Raw genomic sequence first — 24203 nt, 5'->3', positions numbered from 1 at the left:
AACCCATTGTGACTTCAACCTCCATTTTAACCATGATGGACTCATCGAAAACACTTTTATTCAATTACGTTTTTCCACAAAATTACTAAATAATTGATGATTGAAAAAAATACAGAAAAATATTTAAAATGCCTTATGATTTATGTACATTGAATATAGCCTTTGTGTATGGAATGTGCTTTCCAATTAGTCACCTAGCTTGTAGATCTGCTATTCTTGGAGCGCAACACTGCATCAATTAGACGTCACCTTCCTACCTTTCTGGTAGGAGAGCAGTGGTTATCAAAGTGGGTTCTGGGGACCCTGAGGGTGCTTTGAGGGGTTTCCAGAGGACCACTACTGACTTGCTTCAGAACCAGACATGACATTGAGGGCAGACGAACGACCCCAAGAGTCCACCTCGAGGAAGTGTGGTGTGTGGTGTGTGTGAGGAACAGGTAGAACTAGAAAAAGTGCCCTTCCGGGCACAGGTCTCCACCAGGTTATCCACAGATCCGTGCAGTTAGAGGTAAAAACACTTTTCGGCCAGTTATAGCGCCACCTTGAGGCTGAGTTGAAATTGTTCATGTGGCATTTCGTCCTCGGCCTAGTGGGAATGTGGGTGCACAATTTCACGGAAATCACGCGATGTGTTCATGATTTGCAGCATTTTGTTTGAAACTGAGCACTCCTGTGAACTTTGGAAGCCAATCTTAACCAATCAGGATGGAGTGTGATAAATCTGAAAGACCCGTTTCGTTGAATGGCTCTAGAGAGACTGTGTACCAATTTGCGTGATGTTTGGACAAAATCTGTAGGTGTACTGTGCAAAAACTTGTTTTGCACAAAGCGGCCTCTTGGTGGCGCTATAACAGGCCGTTCTGGAAAGTTTGGGGCAGAGGTTCATCGTTGGCATCCAGGGAGTGTGTGTGCAAAATTTGGCATCGACCGGGTTAACGGTGAAGTTTTTGCACAAAGCGGCCTCTTGGTGGCGCTATAACAGGCCGTTCTGGAAAGTTTGGGGCAGAGGTTCATCGTTGGCATCCAGGGAGTGTGTGTGCAAAATTTGGCATCGACCGGGTTAACGGTGGCCGAGATTAGCCTGTCACGGACACACGGACGGGCGGACGGACGGACACACAAACGGACGGACGGAGTGCAAAACATACTCTCCCCACATGCCTTCGGCCTGGTGGAGACAATAAAATGTTAAATGGTGCATGTATTTAGTGCTTTTTATTTTTTATCCAAAACGCTTTACATAGATCAAGATTCAAGATCATGCATTACACACACACACACACACACACACACACACACACACACACACACACACACACACACACACACACACACACACACACACACACACACACACACACACACACACACACTCTCTTCGCTCTTGGCCACAATTGGTTCGTGTCTGGCCACGCGAGAACCAATCAGAGCAGCGCAGCCTGCTACGTAACACTTATGCGCCGGTGCTGGGCTCCTTACTATGAAACGTGTAAACAAAAGATTTAACACTAACAGTAAGTCAGTCAGTACTGTCTGTAACACAGTAACACTAGTAGTAAGTCTGCTCGTTGAAAGACGCGGAGAAGAATAATGGACCCGTTGGACCAACACATCATCATGGATGTGAATGATTACTGTCGTTTCTGCAGTGAGCCTGTACGAATCGCTGGACAATTTAAGCACTCTAAACACATCTTTGAGAAAAAAGGCAGGGACAAAACTATTTTCGAGCGACTTCAGGGTTTAGACTTGACGTTAACGAAACGCCGGGACATGTCATTTCGCTCCTGCTGTAAGTGTGATACAAAGGTAAACCGGTTAGTAAGCGCATTGCCGGATTTCAGAAGGTGGGAGCGGGCTGAAAGAGTGTCCGTTTCGTCGGATCCAGCAGCGTCCAGCAATGGTTCGGATCCAGCGTTGTCATCGGGCCCCCCCTCGCCATCACCAACACCATCCAGCTATGATTCATCTTCTGCAGATAAAAGGTCCCGAGTCGTGACACCAACCAAAACGTCCGGGAGGACATTGAAAAAACTTCGCCCAAGTCCACCTAGTCCTGATCGCCATGCCTCCCCAACAGCAAAGCGAAGTATTACCGAGGTAAGAAAGATTGTTCTTTGTTTGTTAGTGTATGCTTATCCTTGGCGTTACATTTACTTGGACTTTACTTTTTTGTATTGACTTGTGCTTTTAAAACGTACCCATTCTACATACTGTGGAACTGAAATTTAAAAAGAAATCAATCAAACATAGCAACTACTACTCTATTTGGAAAGACTTGCACTGTGTAGTTACATGTTTTTTGGCCTCACTCAAACAAAGACAATCATTTTAGTACACTACAGTACAGGGACCATCCCATCCCCCCACAAAGGTTGGCTTGTGTTGTCCAACGTCGGCTGATTCGGTCTGGCTTATTAGCCAGGCTACTTGTGTTGTGCCATAACGTCTTTTATCTTGTACAGAGGCTAGTTGCTATGCTACACAATCTTCATGCTTGTGCTTTCATTGTTACATCCTGTGACTACTAAAGAGTGGCCATGTTGTTTGTCTTCCTTAGTTCAGACAATACAGAAGCATAGAAATTAACAAGAATATAAATGACTTTTCAATAGTTGCCACCTACTTTCTTATTAAAAACCATACCTGTGTGAAGTGAGGGGCGTTAATATATTAAAGTCTATCTCATGTTGATTAGGTGATATAAAACAAACGGTGCCAACACAATTTACACAAACATTAAACGCCATTAACACTGAAGAGATAAATGTCACATTATAAAATTGTTCATGCGTTTACTAAACAAACTTTGAACTAAAGACAAACATTAAACCTGTGTATAGGAGGGGCCAGCGCCCCTCAAACAAACGGTAAATTGAGCAAATAATAAATAATACACTCAGTACACCATAAGGACAGGGCTGTTGTGTGAGACTGAGATGGAAGGGGTGGTACTGGTGTTGCTTCCCTTTACATGTTCAGAGATGAGGGGGGTTGGGCAGTGACTTGGACAGCTTTACTCAATATTTTAGATCGAATCAGGATGGTGGAATTTCTGAAACTGGGATGATGTTTAATGGAATGTTCCTCTTTTTTTTTTCTTCCCCAGGTGGTCACGAAGTTCCCCTCAAAAAGTGTTACCAAGGTCAGTCAACCAGAAGAGGCTGGGATCGTGACCAACGTCGCCAATCAAAAATGGAAGACGGCTGCAAAGCAAATCCTCAAGCACAAGGAGCTAGCGGAAGAGGTCAAGGAACAGATTCTACATTTAGTTGACGTCGAATGCAAAGCCCTCTGTAAGCACGACAATGGCTGCATGCTGTTGAGGACGGCAGCAGGGGATCTCGAGGCCTTTTCTTTTGAACACTTGGAGTCAGATCTCAAACGTCTATCGCCATTCTTGCTGTCCATTCTTTCCACCGTCGCCAACGGTTCCCGGCATGTTACTTGCACTGCAGCCGCTATAGCGGTGAGAGGAAGAGAGAACCGCATGTCGGCTTTCGCTTATCACATAAACGGCATACTACAGCATGGGGGGGCTAAGAAGGCCGTCTTTGAGAGCCTGAGCAAAATGGCCATCACAACCAGTTTCAGTTGTGCTACATGGAAGCAGAAGGAGTTGGCGAACACGCGTGGAGAAACCGGAGATGCTGTCCAAGCCCTAAAGCTGCACCTTGACGAGCACCAGAAGGAGCACGGCACGGACGTGGAAATGAGTTTAATTACTCAGTGTAATTTTGAGGATAAATAAATAACTTGAATGAATGTGGAAGCTGTCGTATGTCACCTCCCGTCAAATTGTCCTTTAACAGATCTGACTTTGAGCAGGTCTCGCCACTTCGTATCCAACAACCATTGCTCCGGGCTGCCAAATTTAAGTTGTCCGCGTCCACTAAGGATTTCAGCATTGTCGATTCGTCGTGGACTCCGGGCTGAAAGGCAGTTAGTCTGAGTTTTGTAGCTTCTCCCCAAATGGAGGGAATTTTGTGATTTTGTGATTAAAAGAGATGAAAGGATTGGGTACTGTGTTTGAGACTTATTTAGCCTGACCCCACTAATGAAGAGCCTTTCAAGCAGTGCTTTTTCTGGTTTTGTCCTCTTAGCAGTTTTTGTATTGACCTGTACATTCCCTGAACTGTGCCCCATTCTGCATAATGTTGTTAATACATTTTTCAATCAAACGCCTCCTCCAGCATGACAATGCCCCCACCTGCTGGGCAAGAGAGGTCACTGAATGGTTGAAGAGCATGGAACTTAGTCAAAATCTGAGATTGCCAAGGCCTAATAAATCAATAATATCAGAACCAAATTGAGTATTTCTTTGAAAACCAAAGTATGCGTTTGTTTCAGACACATTTTGTGTGGCCGTGACCTTGCTGTTGTAGCATTGGAGGTAGGCCACTTGGAGACTGTTCTCTCCCAGCCTGGAAAGTGGACATGCACTGTGTGAAAAGCCAGTGCCTGGCGTTAGATCCAGAAAGTTATAGGGCATAGCAGTGGTAGCCATTTTCCGGTTCCATCGTTCCAGACCCCATTAATTTCCCCCCCATAGAGATTTACACAAATGTTTATATTAATTATTTTAAGCCTAGAATCAAATCAAGCCACCCAAGATCCATAAAACATTTCATTCTGTGATTTTTCTTTTTGAAATTTTAGTATTTATTAAATATATCCTATATATGATATTGATTAAACATTATTTATTTTCCTTCACGGAATCAAATGTTTTATGCTAACTATTTCCACTATTTTGTAAAAAAAACATTCAAAAGATTAAATGAGATCTGCCCTGTGACTTTTGTGATTACAAAAAAAGGCAAACAGAAATTGTAACGTTCCAATGTTCACTGCAAAGAAACACAATGACATCGTTAATCGCATTTAATTGTGACAATTACTGTAATGGTCAACTTACATTCATGCATCAGAACACATTTCATCAGCCAAATTATCATATTCTAATCTAGGGACTATAGAGCGTCGCAGTCCCGCCCCATGCCAAGGAAATAATTCCCAATGCATTTTCCCCATAGACATTTCAAAAAGTATTTATTTAAAGACCTTTTAAGCCAACTCGAGTTGTGACAAATCATGACAATAAACACAATATTTTGGACCAAACATTACAAAGAAGAAAAACAAGAAAAAAAAGTGTTTGTTGTCATGATTTCTATGAGGAAAATTAACGGGAAATCATTTCCTGGGCCCTGGTAGGGGGGGCAGGACTGCGACACTCTAGGGGAGATGGATTGTACTGGCTGTAAACCAGGGGTGCCCAAAAGGTAGATCGTGATCTGCCAGTAGATCACACAGGCTGTGCAGGTATAGACCACATGACATGGCCATAAAATATTTAATTTAAATAAATAAATAAAGATTTCCGCCAATTGAATAAAGGTGACTTCACTTGATTAATAGACATCAAAAACGGAAGCTCAAACCCAAAATGCAATACTTTGTTTTCAAGAGTGTTCCGCACAAACATCAGTATTACAAAGTTATTATACAAAAACAACCCTACCAATTCCATTTACCCCATCTATTTCCCATTCCAAGTGCGTTTGCCTAATATAATATGTAACTATTTTCAGCAATGGGATAAAATAGTGTAAATAGTGTGGGCACCCCTGCTGTAAACCAATAGGCTCTGGGGTGCCCAAAAAGTAGATTGTGATCTACCAGTAGATCACAAAGGCTGTGCAGGTTAGATCACATGATGCCCCTAAAAATATATTGAAATATAAAAAGGCATCTGCCACTTGAATTAAGGCGTCTTGACTTGATTGACATAAAAAAGGGCCTGTCAGCTCAAACCCGCAATGTCTTCTTTGTTTTCAAGAGTGTTGTGCACAAATGTCGGTAGCATTACAAAGTTATGTACCAAAAGGAAGAAAAAAACTATTCAATTTGACCCTTCTAGTATGTAACATCAGCGCCACTATTCCAAAGGTATATATATCTTTTAACTATTTTCAGCAATGGGATAAAAAAAACCTTTGGTGGGTAGATCTCGTTTAGCTGGGCATTTTGAAAGTAGCATTGAAGTCAAAAATGTGTGGGCGCCCATGCTCTAAATCAATAGGAATGGAAATCACCCCAACAGCCAACACCATTTTACGGGGGAAAAATAAAATACAGGAGGTGCTCAAAGGAGGTGCAGAAAAAGTTTAAAAAGTCGGCTGGTGCTTCAAAGATCAAAGGGACTGAAATTCAGAAGATCCCGAGCAAAAAAGTGTATAGAGTGATAGATCGGTGATCAAATCAATATATCGTTGCTCTGGAGGAAATCTCATTTGAGGTTTTTGATTCTATTCCATAAATCAGTGCTATTGAACACCCTTTACATCTGTGTGTTATTTGAAAATATTGAACCAATGGAAAGTAGTAAAAAAACACATTGGACAGAACCTCTTAACACCCTCAAACTGTCTGCTAAAACAGCTAACTCCAACACCTCTCTCCTTCTCATGCAAGTAATTGACAATATCTAAAGTCACAACACCAACTTTGATGAGGCAGTATTGCATCGTTTCCTTAACCCATTTTGGGCGGGAACCCCGTTTGGTGTTCTAAGAATGATGTTATACTTTAGCTATTGAAAAATAGCAAATCTACAAGCTCATGCTTGTAGGTCTGCTATTTTTGAAAAATCGTGAAAATGTTTGAAATATATATTCTTTCAGAGCGAACGATTTTAACTAAAATCTTTGCTTCTGGGGGGGTCTCTGGAACAACATATTTTCAAATGGGGGTCGGCGGCCAATTACATATATTTTTGGGAGTCCTTGACATGACATTGTTTTCCTGAAAAATGAATACTTTAGTTATGAGTATGACATCCTTGGCTATTTTAGCATGTCCTCTTGGACTGACTTATCCATTTCCATGTGTATATGCTCAAACTGTCTGCACCTCACAGACATGCAGGTTGGTCATGTTTTCTTGTTTTGGGCTCCTGGTATATGTAAACAATAGATAGCAGGTTAACCTTGGAAGAAGTTTACAGTATATGCCTAGTAGAGCTGCCTGCTTAAAATGTCAACAACCCATAGTTGCTCAGGGAACTGCGCAAATCATGATGGTTGACGTGATGACGCTTGGCCCACATAACAGAGAGTGTGGATAAATATAAAATTAAAAGTACTTAAAACGCCATATAGCCTATACTGAGACAGACAAGTCTGCCTGTCTCAGTATAGGCTATATGGACCATGTGCCGTGTGCTTGCCTCATACTTGCCCTGATGAAGACTCATTTGTGAGTCGAAACATGTTGGCGTTTTAACATTCTTAATAAAGTATACCTTGATTTTATATCCACCCTCTACTCATTTGTATACCTTTTGAGTGCTCGGATCGCCGCCTCCTTCATCATCTTGCATAATATCAGTTCCCTGCCACAGGATTGAATACATCCCAAAAACTGCCGGACCAAGTAATACAATTTATTTTCAATGTCTGACTTATTTATTATAGAGTTTTGCACAACAATCAATCAACTTCGGAAAAATAACAGCAATGTCTGACATACAGTACATATATGTTCTCTGTTAGTTGCTGTCACACACATTGTTGCACATGGATAAATAAATCAAATGCATATGTGTTATGTGCTTAAACCTAAACCATTATTGAACATCATGATTATGATTGTGACTTCATCCCAGAGAAGTGGTTTTGTAACTGAATGGCAGGTCATATCATGCATACATAGCCTCTATGGCAGTGGTTCCCAAACGTTTTCATGTCAAGGACCCCCAAATTGACAATAATTAGCCCGCAGATCCCCATTCAAAAATATATGCCAGTGCTCTAAGCAAAGATTCTCAACCCGTTTGAATTTCAAGGACCTCCAGTTTGACATTAGTATACGGACCCCCATTTAACGGCATTTCTATATCTGAGACCCTGATTTATATTGTAAAATCAATGTTAATTTTAACTCTGAAAGTGTACAAAATGGAACCCATTTGGTTCCAATTTGTACACTCTCAGAGTTACAGACCCATAACGGGTCCATTTGGTTCCAAACTATCATTTAGCTGGGGACCCCCTGGAACTCCCTCAAGGACCCCTGGGGGTCCCCGGACCCCCACTTTGGGATACCAAAACCAAATCAATGCCATTTAGGCCTGCCATGCAGTGCTGCTGGTGAGCTTTTGGTGTGCATGGAAAACTCTTCAGGGCCAGGGGTGGGTGGTTCTGGATCAAAAATAAATAAAAAGCATGGTCATTTATTTTGCATTGTGTTTAATTTTCATTAAAACAATTTTTTTTTTTTTTTTTTTGGTAATTTAACTTAGCCAAAAATGAATTACTAATTGTAAGGTGGACATATCTAACAAACTTCCGACAGACAGACAGACAGACAGACAGACAGACAGACAGACAGACAGACAGACAGCCAGCCAGACAGACAGACAGGCAGGCAGCTAGCAGGGTCCTCTCTTTGATTGGATGAAATTGGTATCCCTATTTTCTGTTCACGGAAGTTCTCTAGAGAGATGTGGAGGCCTGTTACTGAACAAACACTCTAGCAATGGTTACTGTCAGAATATAGAGCTATTTAGGCCTGCCCTATACGCCTACATCTCTTTAAGTGGCAGTCTATGGGATCATGCACGCACATGCACACACAAACACACACACACACACACACACACACACACACACACACACACACACACACACACACACACACACACACACACACACACACACACATACATTTAATTGACGCTTCTTACCTAGAACGTGAACTTCTGTGCTGCTCACCACTGGCGCTAGGCACGTCGTGGTGTCTTCGCCCAGCTTACAGGTGTATGTACCCCCGTCAGTCAGCTCGGCTGTGGGGACTACCAGCACAGAAGACGACTCGTCCGTTATGACCATCCGGCCTTCATGCATGGCCTCCCATCGCTCCCATGCTTCACCACATAGGCCCTCTTCAAGTTCTTCTTCCGCCCTCTCCTGATACTTCGGCATCAGCTGATCGTACGTCTCCCGATCATACGCGGCCCACATGGGGGAGTGTTGCACGGGAACACCGTCCTTCAGCCAGGTTAAGATCCCCTGTTCATGAGCTAGAGCAAACATTGTCAAATTAGATGAGGATGTGTGACAGAAATGTATTCCCTGTCCTGGTATGAGTATTGAAATAAAACTATACATCATGGTTAAAATCTGGTTGATAATTTAACCCTCATATCTAGTGTACGGACAAATATGTTTTGTTTTATGTAGTTGAACCATGGTCATTAATTTTTTGTTGACAAGGTTTGGTCATAGGGGGAGCTGTGGGGAAAAAAGCATGTTAGCAATATAGTTCCAGGAAGTGAGGTACCATGAACATCTATAAAAGTACAGGAAGTGAAGCAGCCAGGGCTTCCATTGTATGTATCAAAAATAGTTTTTGGTGGTGGTTTGTCCAGCACCGTCGGTCCATTGTTAAAGAGACTCTTTTAAGGCCAATAGACCAGAATCTGAAATTGATAAACCACAGAGTACGGGGTCCGGAAAACTTTTGAGATCTGAAGAAAAGTTTGGTGAAGTAACATTTCTGAGGGTTGAGATCTGAATCAATTCAGAGCTTTCGGAAAAATAAACCTGCTGTGGCCTCCTGACTTTGGGTGAGATATATACTTTTTTCCCCCACTTTTTGAGAAATGCATTGCTTTTTATTTGATGACTTTATGGATTACTTGATTTTGGGAAAATAGAAGATCTACAATTTTTGAGTCGATTACTTTTGGATTACTTTTTTATATAGTTTGACTCATTGGGGACATTGAAAGAAACTTTACATTGCAGGACTTTTAATTTGTACTTTGAAATCTTGATTGTTCAATTTAATTGAATTATTAATTTGGTTGATCATGTTTAAGTCAGATAAAAATAGGCTATTGCAGTTTAACTTCAAAAGCAACAGTTCTGTGTTTTCCTTTTGGTCTGCAATACAGTTTGGTTACAGACAGTATAAATAATTACTGACACAGGTACAGGCCCTTAACCCATTTTAGGCGGGAACCCCTTTTGGTGTTAGCATTACGTTATGCTTTAGCTATTTAAAAATAGCAGATCTACAATCTCATAGCTACGAGCTTGTAAGTCTGCTATTTTTGAAAAATTCAAGAACGACTGACGTAGAAGACATTTTTAGAATCTGATCTCAGGTCAGAATGGAAAACTGTCAGTATGTAGAAGACATTTTTATAATCTGATCTCAGGTCAGAATGGGTTAAATACAATTGTATGGTTCTGGTTCTTATAATAATAATAATTATAATAATAAACTTTATTTGTATAGCACCTTTCATACATAAATGCAGCTCAAAGTGCTTCACAGGGCAGGACACAAAAATATAATACAATAAAACACAAGTAGTTAAAATGATAGAACAATGGCAAAGAACAAAATTGAATATAAGAACATAAAATAAATAAAAACACCACATGCAGCAATCAGTCAGGGCAGGGTAGGAACGTGCATAGTAAAACTCAACTAAAAGCAAGAGTGAAGAGGTGAGTCTTGAGTTGAGATTTAAAAATGTCTACAGAGGGTGCGTGTCTGAGCTCGAATGGAAGTTTATTCCAGGCTGTTGGGCCGTAGAAGCAAAAAGCTGCCTCACCATATTTTTTTGTGCACATTCTTTTAGGCACTTCAAGTAGGCCAGCATTGGAGGACCTGAGGGGGCGGTTAGGGACATATCCAGGTAGGCAGTCACGGAGGTACGGAGGTGCGAGACCATTGAGAGCTTTATAGACAAGTAAAATAAATTTAAAATCAATCATAAAAACAACCGGAAGCCAGTGCAGTGATGCCAAAACTGGAGTAATATGTTCTCTCATCTTAGTTCTAGTTAAAACTCTAGCTGCTGCATTTTGGACAAGTTGTAATCTGTCAGTCGTTTTCTTAGGCAGTCCTGAAAAGAGTGCATTGCAGTAGTCAAGCCGAGAAAAAACAAAGGCGTGGATTAGCGTTTTTGCATCGTCCAAGGACAAATAGGCTCTGATTCGTGCAATATTTCTAAGGTGAAAAAAGGCAATCTTGGTAACATGATTAATGTGTGAATTAAAATTCAGTTCAGAATCAATAATAACCCCCAGGTTCTTTACTGTACTGTTACTTTCTACAGTCAGGTTGCCAAGTCTGCTTATTATTGATTCTTTCTGCTCGCTAGAACCGATTATGAGAACCTCTGTCTTATCCTCATTCAGCTTGAGAAAGTTCTCACTCATCCAATTTGATGCCAGACAGACAGGTCAACAGCGGGTCTAAAGCACAGGGATCATCTGGGGCCACAGAAAGATATAGTTGGGTATCATCAGCATAGAAATTAAAATTGACTCCGTGATTGGTAATGAGTTCGCCCAATGGCAGAATGTACAGGGAGAACAGCAGAGGACCAAGAATCGAGCCCTGTGGAACACCAGAACTGATGTCGTGTTTGTCTGAGTCAAACTCGGCTAGATTGACAAAGTAACTTCTGTTTGATAGGTAGGAGGAGAACCAGGACAGGGCCGTACCAGACAGGCCTATCCAGTGCTCCAGACGCTGTATTAAAATTGAATGATCAATCGTGTCAAATGCAGCCGTTAAATCTAGAAGTAAGAGAACGGAAGAGGAGACAAAGATTTTGAAATATCCGATCTACATTTAGAGAGAAATTGTCACGATATTTATCTTTAGAACTGAGTCAAATGAAATGCCTTAAAGCTATTTTCCACTTTCACAATTTTTTTAGGTTTCTTGATTCATAGATTTGATATTCATTTTAACAGACACATCCTATAAAAACCTTGTAACTTCAAACTCCATTTTAACCATGATAGATTAACTGAATCATCCGTCCTTGGTTCTGGTGACTGATATTGTCTTTCTAATGCGTGCAGACTCAGAGACTGTGTTCTTTCATACTTTATTCATTTACCCACAAAAGTATGTATAAAACAAATGAAAAAAGTATTTGAAAAAGCATGGTCTCCTCACACATTGGAAGGACAATTATCAGTCAGGAGGACCAAGGACGGGTGTTTTCAATGTCTCAGAAACTGTCCTGGTTGTTCACAAAAGCCAGAGTAGACATTAAAATGACCCCAAACATGTTTGAAGATTGTTTAACTCCTACAATTCCAAGTGCTTGTCAGGGTGAGGGCGGTCCCCAGTTAAAATATGCCCATTTTGGGGGGTCTCTCCCGTTCAAAATAAATGATTATTTTGGGGGTTCACTGAAACATTTGGGAACCCTTGCGCTATAGAGGAGACGGAGAGATGGATGGAGGGAGGAGGTATGATCGAAGGAGGAAGGGGGTGCAGAAAGACGAGGGAGAGGAGGGCAAGAGAGGGAAGAGGAGAGAAGAGAAGTACTGATTCAACAACATCCATCTTCAAATAAATAAATATAGATAGAGATCTAATAGTTTTACGTCAAAGTTACTTACTGCTGGTACACACCAACAGGAATCCCTCTCCTAAAAGCACTTGCTCAGGGTGGGGCATGATCTCTAGGACGGCTTCTGGGAGAGGACAGGAGAGATGACCTTATACGTTCATATCAGGGGTCATCATCAATATGTTCGAACAGGGATGAATGTGTCCATAACAAAGACTTGTCTGTGGCAAATATTAGTTTTACTTTTTTACACAACATCTCAGGCCCCATGCACCTTTTCATTCAAACTCTAGACGGGCCTGCCTTAGTCTGAGGAAGAGCATTGTGCTCGAAACATCACAGTCATCGTATGGTGCAATAAATGCACTTTTCACAGCATCAGAGCCCACACGCGAGGTTCTTTACTTTGAATACTGCTCACCGCTCAGCACCTGCCCAAGTTTGGGTTGGATGTGCATGTCTTTGTTCTTTTTTTCGTGTTATTTGCATGGACCCCCATAACTCTTCCAATCTTCTGCTGTATTCTGAAAACCCACCTTTTCAGACTCCATCATGGCCCATAGCACTTACCCTACCCCCTTAGATAGCATTTCTGTAGACTTAGATAGCATTTGATACAGACTTATAGCATTTTATATGTAGACAGCACTATAATTGCATTGTATGTAGTCATAGCACGTCATAGTACATATGTATAGCATAGTATAGTATATATGTATAGTTTCATTATATAGATATTCCACTGTTACGTTCTTACTTTAGCTTACGCATGTTTCATGATAAATGCTTTTTATGTGATGTATTCCCATGCTTTTTTGTTCTTGCTTAATGTAAGTCTCTCTGGATTAAGAGCGTCTGCTAAATGCCTAAATTGTAAATTGTAAAATGTAAATTGTAACTCTGAGAGTATACACATGGACGAAATTTGAACACTCTCAGAGTTGCAGACCTGTCATTCAGGGCTGTTTCTGGTGATATTATTCTCCATGGCAAAAATTGAATTTTGACAAAATTGTCCACCACAAGCCAGCATGGTGATTGACCCCTGATTCATATATTGTACATATTGATTCATTCCTTGGTAGAGCAAAAGTTTCATTGTGTGATAAATAGCTCACAATTATTGTAGAAACTAAAATTTATCAAAGACCATTATAATTTCACAAATTGTGAAAATAGCTGATCTATAACTATAAGCTCACAACGCCTTGCAACACGAGGCATTCTCGTGAATAATATATAAAGAAAAGTCAATCAAAGTAAAACAATAATAATAAATACTGACCTGGTCTCATAGTGAACTTCAATGATTACACCGGCATAAGATACAGTACCTATACTGCACACACCAAATAACTAACTTTTATTTTTTATTTTAATAGATTGTAGGACTCACCTCCTGTCACACACACCACCAGCATCAGCAACGCTGTCGTTCTCAGGATGAAAGCTGATTGGTCCATTCTCTTCACCTGCCTAAGCCGATCTGCAGATGTACGGTAGTACCACACACACACACACACACACACACACACACACACACACACACACACACACACACACACACACACACACACACACACACTTCATTTTTACAGCAAATCTTTAGTCTTGGTGTTATAATTTTGACAGCAAATTCTGATTGTGTCAGTCTTTTGAACACGCTGTTTAGTTTTAGTCCTATTTAGTGATCTGAAATTGTTTAGTCTTTGATTAAATGTAAATATTACAAATACACACCCGTTGCTGCTGCCGAGTGCTGTACTGAGCCTTCCCTTGTGTGTGTGTGTGTGTGTGTGTGTGTGTGTGTGTGTGTGTGTGTGTGTGTGTGTGTGTGTGTGTGTGTGTGTGTGTGTGTGAGAGACGTTAGAAGCACAGAAGGTGGAAGGGAGGGGCAGAGGAGTGGTGCATGGGGAGGTGGGAGAGATTCTAGAGCTGTTGAAGAGAAGCAGGCAGAGAATAAATTAAGACAAATCTGTTCAAAATATTAAACGTGTTACTGAGCTTGACTGGCTGCAATATGGAGCATCCCGTCTTAACTCACTTTGTTGACACGCTAGCCAAGTATGAGCTCGATGAGATGGCAGCACATGTCATTTCATAAAAATATCCATACATCCATCTTCAACCGCTCACCCGTAGTCGGGTCACGGGGGCAATAGCTCCACCAGAGAGCTCCAGACTTCCCCTCTCCAGAGCAACATTGGTGACTTCCTCCTGGGGGGATCCCGAGACGTTCCAAGGCCAGTGGGTCTATGTGTTTCCTCCAACTGATCCTTGGTCTGCCCCCGGGGGTCTCCTCTCAGTGGGACGTGCTCAAGAACCTCCTCATAAAAATATAATATCCGTGGTGGAAAAAGTACTCGCATTCTTTACTTACGTCTCAATACTGCAATTTAGAAATACTTTGTAATCTTTTTTAAATAGCCGAAGTACAAGCTCACAATGCGCCATGGCCGAAATGCACAGTATGGTTAATATATGTTTTGTAATAATCAAAAGGTGATAACCTCCAGTAACGTTTTCAAATAAATGTAAGTGGAGTAAAAGTTCAACATTTGGATCCGAGGTGTAGTGGAGTAAAAGTATTGTATATTGTAAATACTCAAGTAAAAGTATAAATACCTGAAAATGCTACTTAATTACAGCACTCACTCACAGAGATAGTGGTACACGTGCATAAGATGATTGTTATGAATGTATGACCTTTATCTGCTTGACCCTGCAGTACACACACACACACACACACACACACACACACACACACACACTCACACACGGCGTCGTCAACACATGATATGAGCATCAACTACTTTATCACATAGACTGATGTCTGTGCACAATGATACGAGATGCATTGTATTCCTATCCATTCTGTTCTATCACGTCATGTTGTGTCCACTACTGTATCTATTCTCTGTGTGTTTTGAAACACCAGAACTTGTCGTGTGATTGCCATCCTGTTCAGAGAGAGAGAGAGATTCTTAATAAATTTATAATCTAAATAACTTTCTGACCAGGTGATAGAAATCAGTCTGATTTTCTTAAGTAGGTGTGATTGCCATGCTGTTCAGAGAGAGAGAGAGAGATTCTTAATAAAATTACAATCTAAAGAACTTTCTGACCAGGTGATAGAAATCAGTCAGATTTTTTTAAGTAGGCTACCGGTATGTTTTGCACAGCGGTCAACTTTGGGAATGTAACAGCATACTGTATGTCTTGGTAGTAAGGGTATAGTTATAAAATCTGGGAACACATTTCTTACCAAGTGTTTGTAAAGGTGTCTACTATAGTACTAACATATCCCACTTTGGTTTCTATTCAGCCACCCTAGGGGCATTTTTGACAGCTGCTGAAAGTTGGGGTATTAACTTGGTGGCCATATCCACTTGCCCAAATGTGCTGACCATTTGTGATGACGACCATGGCCGTCATCACACAAAGGACAGTTTTTCGTGCAAAACTAATGCTTGGGATGTATTCAGAATCATGAGTTTGACACGTCACATGCTACTTGAAGCATAATGAATTTATGATTTAGAACATTTTGCCTATTGGTTGTTGATAACCCAACTTTCAAACATTCTCCTAGGGTGGCTGAATAGAAACCAATGTGGGATATGTTAGCACTTAGCAGACACCTTTACAAACACATTGGTGAAATAATGTCCAGATTTGACATTATTTTGACAATATTCTCTGACTATATGGCATTCTCCTGGCATCCTGTTGCACATGGATAACTCAAACCAAACTAACCCATATTAAACATGATGATTATTATAGTACCTAGTACGTATACTTTCATGCAGATAATGCTCATGTGAAATATAAAACACAAAAATCACACCCGTGTGAAGTGAGGGGCACTCTTATCATACAACATCATGACAACAAATAGGCACTATAGCCTATGCCTATTTGCTACACTCATTCATTGTCAATGGGAATTTAATATTTGTTTAACATGAAGTGTACACAGTGTATACCCTAGCTGCCCTTTTTTTCTGTCCGAGACTTAAAGGTCTTTAAATAAATACTTTCTGAAACGTCTATGGGAAAAATGAATGGGAAATTCTCTTCCGGTGTCCTTGTTGTTCTGAATGGGGGCGGGACATGCAATGCTCTATAGGTTTATAGGAATAACACACAGTGGTGGTACATTTACTCAAGTACTGTACTTAAGTACAATTTTGAGGTATTTTAAATTTAGTGGAGTATTTCCAATTTTCAGTACTTCTAATCCACTACATGTCAGAAAAAAATACTCCACTGCAATTGTTTGACAACTTTAGTTACCAGTTACTTTGTAGATTGTGTAACTAAAGTTGTCGTCTTGTAATAATATTACAAGACCTACACTAACCACACCAGCCCTACATTTCGGCCATTTGAAAATAAATAGCAGATCTACAAGCTCACAGTGCATCACGATGCGACGCATTGTGAGCTTGTAGATTGGATATTAAAAAAAAAGACATTTGACAACTTGCGGAACATTCTGCATAATAATGAATGCTTATTACTGCCACTTTAGTAGTTGCTGCGAGAGTGAGGTCTAGCCAACACCAACTCGGAGCTCCATGGATCGCTGCCCTGATAGTCAGGTTCACTATGTGCTTTTGTTCAAAATTTGTGGAGATTAGCAAAACAATACATTTTCTTAATGTTCAGAACATGGGGAATCCAAAAATTGATGTTTGCATTTGCACAGACACCTGCATGGCCGCCATATTGGACGTTCAAAATGGCCACCATAAAATATATAATTTATGCTATCTTGGCTTCTAGACAACATAGAAAGTGAATTAAATGTGCTAATCCTATGTTTTCTGGGTCAAGGACACCTAAAGGATTGTGCACAGGAACTTGCAGTAGCGCCCCCTAGAGGATGGCCAGAGAAATGCAGGTTTACTATGTTAAACAATATACTTTCGTTTACATTTTTAGATTAGCAAAAACTATACATTTTTGGTATCTTCAGAGCATGGGGAATCCAAAAATCCTCGTTTGCATTTGCACAGATACATGCATGGCCGCCATATTGGTTGTTTTATGGACACCATAAAATATATAGCCTAATTTGTGCTGTCTTGGATTCTAGACAACCTAGAACCTTAATTAGATAGCTTTTCCAGGTCAAGGAGTTCAAAACAGACCTCAATTTATATCTCAGGGTTATAGAAAAGCAAGAAAGCAAATGTAAATTGAAAACATAGTCTTTATGTCTAAATGTGTACTGCTTGCCTGAGTGCCTTCCCTGAGTTCTCGGTTCTAACTGTGAGGAGAGCTTGATCATTACTTGACTGACAGAAGAAGCACTTGTCTTTTGACAAAGGGTTTGTCGCAGATCTTGTGAATGGCATTGATGTTCCAGGTGTATCAGCTTCCGTTGTTGTGGCTGATCTTCTATAGCCAGGTTTTTTTATGGCACATTGTCCTGAGGATATCGAATGTTTGAAGCGGTCTCTGGCTCGCTGCAACTCTGCTTGGTTTGTGGCAGAAGAATAGCAGCTTCGATGCCATGTTGTTTTCTTTTCTAGAAGCATGTCTTTGGTACATCCTTGGAGACTGCTTTGAATTGAAACAAATTTCCCATCATGTACTCTGGCTCGCTCAGCCACCACGTCAAGTACTTTCTGGTATGATTCGGGCCTAGGACTCAGAACAAATGCCCCTTTGCTAGTGTCAGACTCCTGACAGAAGATGCATAGTTTCCAGTCAACAGGCTTGGAGTTGTTGTGATCAGGGCTTTCAGCCATCATGAGTTATGCCCTGAAAGTACAGAATAACATCCACCGTATATTATACATAGGACAGTGGTACCCACAGAAGGTCACTGAATATCTTGGGGTGGCACACCAAAAACCATAATTTAATATCAATAATTCAGTTATGTATTATCAACACAGTGACTAATCATGTTAGCTAGACAGATGCTATGGCAAACTAAGTTCATAAAGTGATTTGAAAATTATTCTAGAAAGATACAATAACTAACAGTAGTTAGATAACTGTCAGAAGATTTATGAGTTCATCCCAAAGGCAAGAGGAAAATGTTAGTGCAAAAAACAAGTGTTTATTCTGCAGTACTTACTTTTTAAGATGAATACAATGGCAAACAGGTCACACAAACAGATGATCCAAAAAACATTCAAGGAAACAGACAGGCTTATATAGCCTACACTGAAACAAAGTAGACACAGGTGAACTCAATGACAATCAACACAGGGATAGGCTTCCAGGCTGGGGCAAAAAAGGACACAGGTGACACAAATTAACAATAATCACATGGTGGAGAAACAAGACAAGTAAAACATATGTAAATGAATAGTACCTAATATGACATATCTAGAAGCATGATTTGATTATTTCCCTGACAACCCCTTTGGGGGCTGCACTGCAAGATCCTGGCCACTATTATTTGGTCTCTATTACATTGCTTGACCCAGACATATTTAATTAAGTTTCTGGGTTGTCTAGAAGCCAAGATAGTTCTCTAGACACCCTTTCAGGTATCTATGCAAATGCAAACATAGATTTTGGATTCCCCATGCTCTGAAGATTTCAAAAATGTATAGTTTTGCTAATCTACTAAAATGTTATATCAACGTATATTGTTTAACACAGTGAACCTGAATTTCCCTGGCCATCCTCTAGGGGGCGCCACTGCAAGTTCCTGTGCACAATCCTTTAGGTCTTTATTGGATTCCTTGACCCAGAAAACATAGGATTAGCATATTTAATTAACTTTCTATGTTGTCTAGAAGCCAAGATAGCCCAAATTATATATTTTATGGTGGCCATTTTGAATGCCCAATATGGGGGCCATGCAGGCGTCTGTGCAAATGCAAACATCGATTTTTGGATTCTCCATGTTCTGAACATTAAAAACATGTATTGTCTTGCTAATCTCCACAAATTTTGAACGAAATTATATTAGGTGACATAGTGAACCTGACTTATGAGTGCCCAGCCCTCCACACTCTCACATCAGGTTATCTCTACATTGTTGTTAGCTAAGCTGTCACGCAGGTCACGCCGCAGTGCGTCTATGTAGGAGGTGATGCGCTTCTTCCCCTCCTGCATGGCTTAATTTTCCCTGGGTTGGCTCCAGAGGGTTGGCTTCCATATAGAGTCAATTTACTTACCACTATAGTTCTGGGTGCCTGATGCAGTATACGTGCCCTAGCTGCCACGGCCAGCCTCATCCTTCTCTCTCTGACTTTGTCTGTGACCCGTGGTAGGTCCCTATAAGAGGTCCACATTTCTGATGTGGTCCGCCCGTGTGACGCATACTATGTATGGTGCATATACAGTAGAGCATTCTTTTTTTGAATATTTTGTTTTTATTTTCAATTTTTCACAAAATACACAGAACACCCGTCCACAGCCCTATACAAAAAACGTGGAAAAGAAACAAAAAACAAAACAAGAAGAGACAAATCTACTATACAGAGAAAATTGTTTCCGGAAGCAATCGATCCAGACTGAGATACTTATAACAATACTGATACAGGTAAGGACACAGTCTCCATGTGATTCAAATAGGGCTGCCAAATCTTCAAAAAATTCTCAAAACCCCTTGAACTTCTCAAAATATATGTAATCTTCTCAAGAGGGACACAACTGTTCAATTCTGAGAACCATCTTGCGATAGGTGGGGGGGGAGTCAGACTTCCACGTTATTGCGATACATTTTCTAGCAACCCAGAGTGCAACCTCTATAAATTAGATTTTGTGTCTACCTAAATATGCACTGATTGCACTGAAGTTTCCTAAGAGGCAAAGTTCAGGATCCAACGGGAAGGGAGCATCTATAATTTTAGCCAGTGTACAGTAGAGCATTCTTGTATAGACTCCACCCAAGGCTCTTTCCTGTTGTGCTGTGATGGTCCATGTCTCAGCCCCATACAGCACTGCACTATATATATACAGTATTTGGTATACATTTGATACCAATACTTGTAATTCAGGACTTTTACTTGTAACAGAGTACTTCTACATTGCATTATTGGTACTTTGCTTAGGTAAAACATCACACCTGTGTGAAGTGAGGGGCGCTCTTGTCATCATACGTCTTCATACATCATCTCATTTCTCACATCTCCCACCCAATCATGCCGGCCAATCACAATTTGCGTCCTCACTTTTGACTTCAATATTTGTGTTTACACAAACATGGAAAGCTGTAACCTGACTCTGCCAGACGGGGGCGGTATTGGGTAACCATGTTCCCCTGTGAAACAAACTTGTGTAGCAAGCTTCTTGGATCTGGCAGCCTCAGGTTAGCAAAGCTGGGCATTGTAAAAGATGAGTGCTTTTCCCACCACGGATAACACAGCACTTGAATATCACAGTGCTTTCACAGTTGTGTCCAAGGCAAGGGAAACTCAAACCATCAGGGCACACCTGTTCAAATCTGTGCAAGCTAGGCAATACACGTGTTGTTTTTTTTCCCCCCCACTGTCCATCCACTGTACCATGATGTAAGACATTACTTGTTTTTGATATCTGAATGCTTTATGTTAAGTTGGCTGTTCACTAAGGAAGTTTTTGCTTTAGGAAAAGTCCTAGAGAAGACATGGCAGTTGCGCTAGAGAACTATATATCCATAAATGTTTATGTATTTTGTTCATGTGGTGTATCTTGGTGTATGGACATTTTGTGAGTGTGCAGGCATGGGCATCTTGTGGTGCATGACACTATAATATATACTATATTACAACAACAAAAAAGTTCAAAACCTTAATAAGCCCTATGATACTTTAAAAAATATTGTAGGGCCTATATATAGCAGCTCTAGAAAATCTAGAAAATCAGCGACTTTTAACAGAATTTAAACATTTAATTTAACAAATTTACCTAGAATGAATGAATGACAATAATTGGAAAATAGGTGTGCAGTTAAATAAAACGATATATGTCATAAGTTCATAACCTTTTGTAAATTAATACAATTCTATTGTATTACTTTATTATAGTTTACACTCCTGGTCTTATCTCACAGAACTGCTGTGTGCCTCTCACACTGTTTGAAAATATCTGGTCTCAGAGAATTATATGCTGCATAATGTTGCATCACCATCCAAGGAATTTAGGGGGAAATAGTTTGATTGAGGGATTGAATCATAACATACCGTAACACATTTCACCAGCCATATGATCATATTCTCCCACTAAGGGAGATGGTTTATTGGCTTTTAAAGACAGAGATAAACAAACATTTAGGCTCTAAATCAGTGGTTTTCAACCCTTTTCATATCAAGGTCCATTATTTATTTGGCATTTGAGCCACAGACCACCATTTGATGAGATTTAGCATCTCAGACCAAAAATATATTAATATCTTATTGTTTAATAAGATTTTGTCCACAATTCCATGCTTAGCTTACCATAGGAGAGATGATGGCAAATGATTGATCAAAATTACAATTGTTATACACTCTAATTGTGTAGACTTCTTGTAAATGTAGTAGTCCTAATGCAGATGTTTAACAATAATTTAACTCTTGAGAGAGTAAAATGAAACCAAATGGATCCGTATAAGGGTCCATTTGGTTTCATATTTAGACTCTCAGGAGTTAACAATCTAATAGGGTCCATTTGGTTATCAACGCTCCATTAATTAGCTAGCGACCACCTGGAACTCCACCACTGGTGGTCCGCAGACCACTGATTGAAAACCACTGCTCTAAATCAATATACATGGAAATCACCCAACACGATCTTTAATTCTTGCATAATATCAGTTCCCTGGCTGCCACAGGATTGAATAAATAAAATAAAAAACTCCATGACCAAGTAATTAAATTTATTTTCAATGTCTGACTTACTTATTAGAGTTTTGTACAACAACCAAGTTTGGGAAAATAACAGCAATGTCATGCATTTCTCTGCTATAGTTGCTGAACATCATGGATATAATGCTCAACAATGTCAAGTGCTTTGCAAACTGTTTGTGTCCAAGGAACACTAAAGGGCAAATATCAAATATAATATATAAACGCACACCTGTATTAAATTATTCATTTATTTTTTACTATAATGAATTGCATTTTCATAGCGCTTTTCCAAGTGCTCAAAGCGCTTTACAATGGTTCATTCATTCATGCATTGATGATACTGCTGTCAGTGCTGGCCCTGAGCAATTTGGTGCCCCAGGCAGGATTTTTCGTGATGCCCCCTTGAAAAATGACCATTGCCCCCTTGTGTTCTAAAGCACGGTTTTGTTTTTTTTGCTTGTTTTTTTTGCTCATGATGCCCTAGGCAACTGGTGGTAGAGCCTCTGGAGGGGGTGGGTGCATTTAGCCTTGCCTAGAAGCCGCTAATGTTTTCAACGTTTTAGCCATGGCCTTGACGCCTGCCATGATGTTTTCCACCGCCTTGTCGACGTCATCGTCTGCAATAAAATAAAGCATGCGGTCACATATTTTGCATCTTCCTAAACACACATCTAATTAAAATCATGAGCAAATGAATTTAGCCAAAAAACAAGTTACTACTGATGTGTACGTTTCTATTCCAACATAATCCCAGTCCTCTAAGGCAGTGGTTCCCAAACTTTTTCATGTCAAGGACCCCCAAATTGCCACTAATTAGCCCGCGGACCCCCATTTGAAAATATATGGCGAGGACCCCCATGAGAGAAGGCTCTAGCAGTGATTCTCAACCCGTGTAATTTCAAGGACCTTCAGTGTGACTAATATGCATTAGTCTACGCCGTAGACTAGTGCATATTAGTCACACTGAGGGTCCTTGAAATTGGGGGTCTGAGACATATGGGGGTCCGTAGACTCTACGGACACCCATATCTCTCAGACCCCCAATTTATATTGTAAAATCAAGGTTAATTTAACTCTTGAGGGTACGGTGGCCCATGCAACTGGCTGACCCAGTTAACCAGTAACTTTGGGATTGGTGTGATGATTCAATTCACTGGCTGACGTGCGTTGATGACTCTCGTGGACACGAATGTTGTCCACGGTATGCACGCAGACACACGCGCGCGCACGCACATGCACACGTGCACGCACGCGCACACACACACACACACACACACACACACACACACACACACACACACACACACACACACCGTTGTCGGTTCTTACCTTGAACATCAAGCACTATTATCTTTTCTCCACAGTAGTAGTTGCTCGCGTCACTCAGTTCGGCTGATTTGATTTCAAGGCTTGACTCTCGACCGTCTACGTGTAGGTCTAGGTGGTCATCCGTAGACTTAATTAGTTTCCACCAGTGGACATCACCTATAGAGCAAACATTGTCAAATATTAATTTTGAAAATAGCAGGTATACAACTACATATTTTCACAATATCTTTGGAACTGAGCCAAACTAAAATGCCCAAAAAGGAATTTTCCACTTTCAAACATGTTTGGGGGTCATTTTAACGTCTACTTGTGTGAGCACCCCAGACAAAACTAAATTTTAACCATGTTAGTTAATTGAAAACACCTGTCCTTGGTCCTGATGACTTCTAATAAAGTAATTGAAAAACATGGTCTCCTCACAAGCTCCCTCATTAGCAGGACAATGGCTAATTTGTCCCTGCTCATTAGAAGGACTAGGTGCAAGGACAATGTCAATGTCTTTAAAAAAACTGTCTGGGTTGTTTTGGGGGGTCTCCAGTTCAAAATAAATGATTTATATTAGGGGGTTCACTGAAACGTTTGGGAACCAGAGAGAGAGAGAGAGAGAGAGAGAGAGACTAAATGAAAAGATAAGGTTTTAGGTAAGTTACTTACCCACACACAACATCTTGACGGTGCCTCCTATTTCCACCTCG

At 40.5% G+C, this 24203-nt stretch overlaps 1 protein-coding gene across 1 annotated transcript; it reads left to right on the top strand.

Moving 5' to 3' along the window:
* Window positions 1–1597: 1597 nt before the first annotated feature.
* On the top strand, window positions 1598–3922 carry LOC310856495 (uncharacterized protein). The gene is made up of 2 exons (XM_083761967.1): window positions 1598–2100; window positions 3110–3922. The coding sequence occupies exons 1-2, from the start codon at window positions 1618–1620 to the stop codon at window positions 3749–3751; spliced, it is 1125 nt and encodes a 374-aa protein (XP_083618093.1). The 5' UTR covers window positions 1598–1617; the 3' UTR covers window positions 3752–3922.
* Window positions 3923–24203: the final 20281 nt, after the last annotated feature.

The sequence above is a fragment of the Protomyctophum parallelum genome (genome assembly GCF_964188405.1).
Source record: "Protomyctophum parallelum genome assembly, chromosome: 3".
Lineage (NCBI taxonomy): Eukaryota > Metazoa > Chordata > Actinopteri > Myctophiformes > Myctophidae > Protomyctophum > Protomyctophum parallelum.
This window is presented reverse-complemented; position numbering and strand designations above follow the sequence as displayed.